Here is a 9,601-nt window from a genome sequence, read left to right on the forward strand (position 1 = left end):
GATGTGCTCCTGCAGACTGGAATACACCAATTGGCAATGTTCTTCTGTGGACATCCCGATGTGCTGGCAAGCCAACAAGCTTCGGGCAGACCAAAGGGCGTCTTTCACTGAACAGAAGATCTTCCAGCAGCACTTGAAGTCCATCTTTCGGTATGTCTCTGTATAACTCAGAGAATCTGGCGTCCTGGAGCTGCTCATGATGAATCTTGAATATTTCTTCACACCCTCTTTGCAAGCCCACAGCTCACAAAGAGTTATGGCACTGTCTCATCTCCTTTACAGCAAGAATAGTGAGATCTGGCAATGAGTCATTCTGCCAGATGGTCTGGACAGTCCACTCAGGGAACCACTCCACTGTACCCATCAAGTCCTTCTTCTGCGGTGTCTGCCAGGATGTTCCATGCTGACCACTGCCTGATGGACTTGCGGTCAAAGATGTTGGTCTGGAAGAACTTTTCCACAAAGGACATCCAGCTGACTAGGATGGTGCATGGCAAAGGAGTAGTTCCTTCACTCACAACTCTGGGGTCAGATGAAACTTCAGCATAATGTGGTACTTGGTGTCCATGCACTTAAGTTCCACACACAGTCTGATGCAGACACATACAAAGGTGGTCGTTGGGGTGAGGGTGACATTGGGTGTGTTTCCTTCTCTGGTGTCCAAGGACTTGTGCTTTGTCACCCTCGTGACTCTCTCTATCTTGGCTCCCAGATGAACTGGAAGATGGCCTGGCTGATTTCCAAGCTAGAGTAGTGGGGGCACGAGCCACAACTATGGCAAGTACTGCAGCCCCGAGAGCTCTTCACACCTGATGCCCAGGTTCTTAGACGGAGCATCCTCACCACAGTCCGAATTTCTTTTTTACCTTCCCAATATGCTCCAGCCAATTCTTGTTGCGTGCCTTAGCCCCTTTGAACCAGATTCCCAACACCTTCAGGTAATCAGACCTGACAATGAAGAGGATGCTGGATTGGTTGGGCTATTTGGTGAAGAGCATGGTGTCACTCTTTGTGTGGTTAACCTTGGCCCCTGATGCCAACTCAATCTGGTCACAGATGCTGATCAATCTGCAAACTGATCTCAAATCTAAACAGAGGATAGTGTACATGAGGTTTTCACCTGAGTCCTGACAATGTCTCCCCTCTTATGTTCTTATGCTTATGCTCTTGTCACTCCTGATGGCTTCAGTAAAACACACAAACCAGATAGGGGAGAGTGGGCAAAGTAGGCATCCAGATTTGATGCAGAAAGTATCTGTTCCCCACCCATCGATTTAGGCTGCACTACAGATGTCTGTGTAGAACAGTTGGATCTGATTCCTGGTTTACTCTCCAAAGCCCATTTTAGAGGGCATGTCCATCATGTACATATTTGATTTCCTTTTGAAGACTTTCTTTTGGTCCAAGCTGATCAGACAGACATCCATGCTTCTTTCCTGCATGTAGGCAATGGTATCCCTAAACAGTACTAGACTGTCAAAGACCTTCCTGCGAGGTACTAAACAGGTTTGCTCCAGGTATGTCACCTGTCCCCTCAGCTTGACCTTCTTTACTTGTTCAAATCCCAAAAATATCCTTGACGTCCACACAGTTTCCTGCTGTAACGAGCCAGGAAGGTGAGGATGTCCCTAATGGACATTATTAGATGTCCCTAATAATCACAGATTATTCTTCTGGGAAAAGTGGCTGCATCTTCAGCAGCAATAGATGAACTTTCATCCCCCTTCTCCCGAAAATCCTGCAGCAAGTTCTGCAATCCCATTTCAAAATTGTACCAGCAACAAAGAAATAACAGTTACCAACTCTACTGTAAATACAAGAGGTTCTGCAGGTGCAGGAAATCTGGAGTAACACACACAAAATGCGGGAGAAACTCAGCAGGTCAGGCAGTACCTATGTATTGTATAGAGTTGATGTTTCAGCCCAAGGCCCTTCATCACTCTACTGTAAGTAAGGAAAAACAGAGAAAGAATTGGAGTAAGGAAAAGAATCTTGCCTCCTAGCTGTCTTTATATGAAGGAGAGCTCAAACTACACAGATAAGAAACATTCTTTGATACAGTCAGCCTATGAGACAGTTTGATTTATGCTGGCATGCCATAGGCTTACAGATAAAGAAACTACAGAAAAGAAAAGCTATACCACAAACTACTGAAAATCTGCTGAATATTTACAAACACCTTGATGCACCATCAATAATTCTCAGAGACGTGAGTTAAGGTAGGCTTTTATTGGCTGGAAGAAAGCACCATCAGCAGCAAGCGACCGCCACACAACATCCTGGAGACTGAGGGAGGAGCAGTGCCTCCAATCACCTTTATACCGGGGTCTGTGGGAGGAGCCACAGTCAGTGGGAGGAGCCACAGGATCAGTCAGCAGAGGGTCGTGTCCAGACAGGTATATGTAGTTCACCACATTCACCCCCCCCCCCTTTGTTTTAAAAGAGAGTCCCCATGGGGCGAAGTTTCTTACAAGTATATTTACAGGTTAAGTCTATCAGGTGGACGAATCTGTCGCTGCGATCTACGTAGCACCGGCTGTGATTGCACAGGTGCCAGTGGTGATTACACCAGAGACGGTGGTTGTGCTGGTTCCAGCCTGACTGGAGGTATCAGCCCATTAGGCGTCAGTGACCCCTCATGCGTGTGCGAGGCGCCCGGTATGGGAGTGTCGTGAGGAGTCTGTGTAGGGCTTGGTGTGCGCAGTGTCAGGTGGGTATACACCTCGGTGGGTACAGGGTTCATAGTCACCATGGAGTGTTCGGGGTAGGGGTCTGCTGCTCCTGCGGGCGCCAGGTCACGGACGGAGACCTTGTCCTCCCGCCCATCAGGTAAGACCACGTAGGCATTATGGGGGTTCGCATGAAGTAGGTGAATCCTCTCGACCATCGGGGAGTATTTATTGCTCCTCGCATGTTTCCGGAGCAGCACTGGCCCTGGGGACATCAGCCAAGCCGGTAGGGTGGTCCCAGTGGCAGACTTCCTGGGAAAAGAAAAGAGTCGCTCATGAGGGGTGACATTGGTGGACGTGCATAACAGGGAGCGGATGGAGTGGAGTGCCTCGGGGAGGACCTCCTGCCAGCAAGAGACTGGCAATCCCTTTGACTTAAGAGCTAAGAGTGTGGCCTTCCACACAGTGGCATTCTCCCTCTCAACTTGTCCAATTCCCTGGGGATTATAGCTCGTGGTCCGACTAGTAGCAATGCCCCTAGCCAGCAGGTACTGGCGCAGCCCGTCACTCATAAAGGAGGACCCTCTATCACTGTAGATATAGCAGGGATATCTGAACAGAGTGAAGAGCTGGCGCAGGGCTTTTATGACGGACGTGGCAGTGGTGTCGGGGCAGGGGATGGCAAAGGGGAACCGCGAGTACTCGTCGATAATGTTGAGAAAATAGGCATTGCGGTCGGTGGAGGGAAGGGGGCCCTTAAAGTCAACACTCAGTCACACGAAGGGGCGTGTGGCCTTGATAAGTTGCGCCTTTTCAGGACGGTAGAAGAGCAGTTTGATGTCCTCAAGGGAGTTCGGCAGGTTCCGGGCTTTCACGAAATGGTAAAATCGGGTGACCCCCGGGTGGCAAAGATCTGCATGTAGTGCGTATAGCCGGTCGAGCTGCTCGATGGCACACGCTCCCCGGGATAGGGCATCAGGGGCTCATTGAGCCTTCCAGGCCGGTACAGGATATCATAGTTGTAGGTGGAGAGTTCAATTCTCCACCACAAAATTTTATCATTTTTGATTTTGCCCCGCTGTTGGTTGTTGAACATGAACGCAACTGAGCACTGGTCGGTCAGCAAGGTGAACCTTTTGCCGGCGAGATAGTGCCTCCAGTGCCTAATAGCTTCCACTATGGCCTGGGCTTCTTTCTCCACCGCAGAGTGCCGAATCTCAGGGCCTTGAAGGGTGCGAGAAAAGAATGCTACTGGCCTGTCTGCCTGATTGAGGGTAGCAGCCAGCACGAAGTCGGAAGCGTCACTCTCTACTTGGAAGGGAATGATCTCGTCCACCGCATGCACTGTTGCTTTGGCAATGTCCCCTTTAATGCGGCTGAAGGCCGCGCAGGCCTCAGCTGAGAGGGGCAATGCGGTGGACTTGACCAGGGGGCGGGCCTTGTCTGCATAGTGAGGGACCCATTGGGCGTAATAGGAAAAGAAGCCCAGGCACCGTCTGAGGGCTTTGAGGGTGGTGGGAAGAGGGAGTTCTAACAAGGGGCGCATATGGTTAGGATCAGGGCCAATGACCCCGTTCTCCACAACATACCCAAGGATAGTGAGTCGGGTGGTTCCGAACACACACTTGTCCCTGTTATAAGTAAGGTTCAGGGCTTTAGCCACTTGGAAAAATCGTTGGAGGTTGGTGTCGTGATCCTGCCTGTCGTGACCACAGATGGTGATGTTATCCAGATATGGGAAATGTGGCTTTCAGTTGGCACTGGTCCACCATCCGGTCCATTTCCCTCTGGAAGACAGAGACACCATTTGTGACACCGAAGGGGACGCGCAGGAAGTGATAGAGCCTGCCGCCCGCCTCAAAGGTGGTGTAGGGGCGGTCCTCTGGGCGGATGCGGAGCTGGTGGTAAGCAGATTTCAGATCTATGGTCGAGTACACCTTGTACTGAGCAATCTGGTTGACCATATCCACGATGCGGGGTAGGGGGTACGCATCAAGCTGCGTGAACCTATTGATGGTCTGGCTATAGTCCACAACCATCCTATTTTTCTGCCCGGTCCGAACAACAACCACCTGGGCCCTCCAAGGACTTGTGCTTGGCTCGATGATCCCCTCCCTGAGCATCCGCTGCATCTCTGACTGAATGAAGGCCCCGTCTCCTGCACTGTACCTCCTGCTTTCAGTTGCCACAGGTTTACAGTCGGGGGTCAGGTTGGCGAAAAGCGGTGGGGGAGGGATCTGCAAGCGGTGTCAGTAGCGCAGCTGTCGGCATGGTGCTGGGTGGGATGTGCGGGTCAGTGTGTGTGTGTGTGTGTGTGTGGTCAGTAGCGGGGTATATGACGAAGTCCCACAAAACTGAGGATTCCTGACAGTGAGTGGTGGGAGGGGCCCGTTATGTACCAAAGTCACACTTTTTAGGTGGCTCTGGAAGTCCAGTCCCAATAGCACAGGCGTGCACAGTTGAGGCATGACCAGTAGTGCAAAGTCCCGATATTCTGTGCCCTGCACCACCAATGTCGCTACACAACCCCCCCGGATGTCTGTGGAATGTGACCCAGAAGCCATGGTGACTTTCTGGCTTACTGGCCGTGTCACGAGTCTGCAGCGTTGCACCGTGTCTGGGTGAATAAAACTCTCAGTGCTGCCCGTGTCAAACAGGCAGCTAGTCCTGTGCCCCTCCACCAGGATGTCCATCATTGACCTTGTGAGCTGGTGTGGGGCGCTTTGGTCGAGGGTTACGGAGGCCAGAGTTGAATCACCGTCGGGGTGCCCGGTAAGCACCAGTGGGTCGGAGGTGGGGCGAGGTGGCACCGACAAAGATGGCTGCCCCCATGCCTCGCACGAGGTGGGCAGGCAAGATGGCGGCGACCAAGATGGCAACCCCTATGCCTCGCACACGGCGCTGCTCAACCCCGCTCGTGGTTTAGACTTACAGACCTTGGTGAAATGGCCCTTCTTCCCACAGCTGGAGCAGGTCACTTCTCGGGCCGGGCAGCGTTTTCAGGGGTGCTTTTCGAGTCCACAGAAGTAACACTGCGCGGACTTGCAACTGGCAGCAGCTGTGGTCGGTTTCGGGGAGATCATGGACTCGCGAGTGGCAGCAGCCGAGGTTGATTCGCTGGCGGGTGGCGGGGTCTGCAGCGTCCACGGAACCGGCGGGGGATCGCACGGCTGGACAGCGTCAGCATTGTGCAGAGCAGCCTCCAGCGTGTCGGCCAACTCGATCGCTGAGCGTAAGGTAAGATCGGCGTTTTCCAGCAGCCGCTGGCGCACGTACACTGTCCTGATCCCCGTAACGAAGGCGTCTCGTACCCGGAGCTCTGCATGCTGTTCCACCGTCAGTCCCTTGCGGTCGCAGGCCCACACAAGTGTCTGTAGGGCTCGGAGAAACTCCCTGCTCGACTCTCTGGTCTGCTGCCACCATGTTGCTAAGCCATGTCTTGCGTAGATGGTGTTCACCGGCTGCAGGTACTGTCTCTTGAGGGCGTCCAGTGCCCCTTGGTAGGTCAGCAGGTTCCTGATAAGGGAGAATACTTTCAGACTGACCCTGGAAAGGAGGATTTTGTGCATGATAGCGGGCTCAGTCATGTGAATCTCTTCCAAGTATGATTGGAAGCATGCAAGCCAGAGTTCAAAGGCAAGAGCTGCTTCTGAGTCTTGAGGATCAACGTCCAATTTTTCCGGACGTAAAATACTTTCCATGTTTTAAAATTTCCAGCCAATAAAATTGATGCACCATCAATAACTCTTGGAGACGTGGGTTAAGTTAGGCTTTTATTGGCTGGAAGAAAGCACAAGCAGCAAGCAACCGCCACACAACATCCTGGAGACTGAGGAAGGGTCTGTGACTCCAATCACCTTTATACCGGGGTCTGTGGGAGGAGCCACAGGAGCAGTCAGCAAGGGGGCGTGTAGAGACAGGTATATGTAGTTCATAACACACACCTGTACAGCTGATCGTTAGTGCAAATATCCAATTAGCCAATCACGTGACAATAACTTGATGCATAAAAGCATGCAGACATGGTCAAGAGGTTCATTTGCTGTTCAGACCAAACATGGAACAGAAAAAAAATGTGATCTAAGTGACTTTGACCTTGGAATGATTGCTGGTGCCTGGTAAAGTTGTTAGATTATCTCAGAAGTTGTTGATTTCCTCGAACTTTCATGCACAACAGTCTGTAAAGTTTACAGAGGATGGTGTGGAAAAACAAAGCGCATCCAGTGAGCTGCAGTTCTGTGGGTGAAAACGTCTTGTTAATGAGAGAGGTCAGAGGAGAATGGCCAGACTATTTCAAGCTGACAGGAAGACAACAGTAACTGTAATATAAACACAAGAGATCCTCAAGATGTTGGAAATCCAGAGCAACACATACAAAATACTGGAGGAACTCAGCAGGTCAGGCAGCACCTATGGAAATGAATGAACAATAGACATTTTGGGCCAAGACTTTTTGTCGGGACTGGAAAGGAAGGGCGAAGATGCTAGAAGAAGAAGGTGGGAGAAGAGGAAGGGGGACAAGCTAAATGGTGATAGGTGAAGCCAGATGGGCGGTGGAAGGGGAATGGAATAAGAAACTGGGAGGTGATGGGTGGAAAAGGCAAAGGGCTGAAGGAATCTGATAGGAAAGGAGAGCAGATCATGGGAGAAAGGGGAAATGGAGGGGCACCATGTGGAGGTGATAGACAGTCAAGGAGAACAAATAATAGGCCAGAGCGGGGAATAGAAGAAGAGAGAAGAGGAAAGGAAAAAATACTGGAAGGAGAAATAGATGTTCATGTCATCAGTTTGGAGGCTACCCGGATGGAATATGAAGTGTTGCTCCTCCAACGTGAGAGTGGCCTTATCGTGGTAGAAGAGGCGGCCATGGATTATCATATTGGAATGGGAACAGGAATAGGGTTAGAAATTTAAATGGTTGGCCACCAGGAAATTCCAGCTTTTGGTGGATGGAGCAGAGGTGCTTTAACAAAGCGGTCTCCCATTTTACGTCGGATCTCATCAATGTAGAGCAGGCCACATCAGAAACACTGGATAAAGTAGACAACTCCAACGGATTCATTGGTGAAGTGTTGCCTCACCTGGAAGGACTGTTGGGGGTCTGAATGGAGGTGAGTGAGGAGGTGAATGGGCAGGTGTAGTAATTCTGTTGCTTGCAGATTTATGTGCTGAGAGGGAGATTAGTGGGGAGGAACAAATGGACAAGCCTATCACAGAGGGAGCAATCCCAGTGGAAAGTGAGGGCGCTGGGGGGGAAGGTTAGATGGGGAGGGGAGAAGGTTAAGATGTGCTTGGTGTTACCCATTACATTGCCCTACACAGACCCCCCCAGAATTCAGCAGAACTGGTATTGCAAGTCTCTCTGGAACTTGTACTCAATTTAAGTGCCTTGGTTGGAGTAACACCAGATGCCTCTGGCTCATCCAGGTCTGTCTTGACATGCACATGGTCATGTTGTGGTGCACAGGGTATAGTAGTGGAACCATCCTGTCTTGGTGGGCCGGTTTAAGCTGAGCTACAGAAATACATTCAGGTTTACCCTTCTTATCTCCAATAACAGTCTTCTTGCTCCATTCCAATACACGGAATGGGCCATCGTAAGGGGGCTTGGGGGTATTGATGTGCAACATGGTGGACAAAATCAAAGGAAGTAGAACATAGGTCAATTGGAACCTAAGAGTGCTGTACGCCATGATGGAAGGTAGGAATAAGTTTAAAAGAAATGAGTTTACTGAGGATGTTGGAATGCTACTGAGACGCTGACCAGGAATAAAATTGCCTGGCACCCATAGAAGCTGCCATTACGCCAGCTCAGCTGTGGAGGACTGCAGGTCCTCACCTGGAGCTGTTCTGAACCCCAGAAGGACCTGATGGTATGGTCTGCCAAGGTGAGGAGATGCGTGAAACCGTGAGAGAGGGGGGTGAGGAGGAGACATCTAAATAGGTCTACGTCGACATGTTCAGACCGTTGCTCAGGGATCTCGGAAGGTGCATGAATGGTGATGACTCATTTTTACCCGCTGCTACACCACACAGGCCACACTCCAGTCTAGCAAGTCCTTCCTGAGGCCGCGCCACACAACCTTTAAAGCAAGCAGTTTCTGTGTAGCTTTCCCACCCAGATGCGAGAGGTTGCGAACGGAATTAAAAACTGTATGCCTCCAGTTTGCAGGCGCTACGGGGCGAGGGTGACCAGTTGAGATACGGCACAGGAGAGAAACTCCTGCATCTCCGAACGATGTCAGCCAACAGCAGGCTCATAACTGCTGTACTTTTAAGCCTAGACCGTTGGGTCAGTTGCTTAATCAGATGCCATGGCAGCATATTCAACACCAATGTGTATGGTGTTGACAGTGGGCCGTGAGAGGCAATCAGCCTCAGCATCATTTTTCCCCTCAATGTGCTGTAAGTCAGTGATGAATTCCGAAATGTAGGTCAGGTGACATTGCTGCTGCGCAGATCAAGGGTCTGACACCTTGGCCATCGCTCGTATGAGGGGTTTGCAGTCAACTAATGCTGTGAAATGCCGACCCTCCAGTAGAAACCAAAAATGACGGATGGCCAAATAGAGACTGAGAAGCTTCCTCCTGGGGTGTGGTGGGGTGGGGGGGGGGGGTGGAGCGGTGTGGAGCTGCCAGCTGAAGAAGGCATGCGGATGTCATGTCTTTCCATCTAACTGTTCATGCACAGCACACAGCAAAGGTGGAGGCATCAGTAGTGATGACTATAGGTGTGTTGGGAAGCAGGTGCACCAGTGGGATCATGTTGGAAAAAGCGCATATGATGTCATCAAGGTCTCTGACCACTCAAGCATGCAATTAGGGGCTCTAACTTTAAGGACATTAGTCAAGGGGATCATAAATTCAGCAGCTCACAGAATAAAACAGTGATACCTAAAAACTCTTGCATTGCTTTGGTAGTGGGGGGCAGTG

The 9,601-nt window shown here is 50.9% G+C and overlaps 1 protein-coding gene across 1 annotated transcript; it reads right to left on the bottom strand.

Annotated features, from left to right (window-relative positions):
* Window positions 1-2,868: 2,868 nt before the first annotated feature.
* LOC132377520 (uncharacterized) lies at window positions 2,869-6,882 on the bottom strand. Its single transcript, XM_059943801.1, has 2 exons — window positions 5,606-6,882; window positions 2,869-2,981 (listed from the first exon to the last, which is right to left on the bottom strand). The coding sequence occupies exon 1, from the start codon at window positions 6,368-6,370 to the stop codon at window positions 5,669-5,671; it is 702 nt and encodes a 233-aa protein (XP_059799784.1). The 5' UTR covers window positions 6,371-6,882; the 3' UTR covers window positions 2,869-2,981; window positions 5,606-5,668.
* Between the last annotated feature and the right edge of the window lie 2,719 nt (window positions 6,883-9,601).

The sequence above is a fragment of the Hypanus sabinus genome, chromosome 18 (genome assembly GCF_030144855.1).
Source record: "Hypanus sabinus isolate sHypSab1 chromosome 18, sHypSab1.hap1, whole genome shotgun sequence".
Lineage (NCBI taxonomy): Eukaryota > Metazoa > Chordata > Chondrichthyes > Myliobatiformes > Dasyatidae > Hypanus > Hypanus sabinus.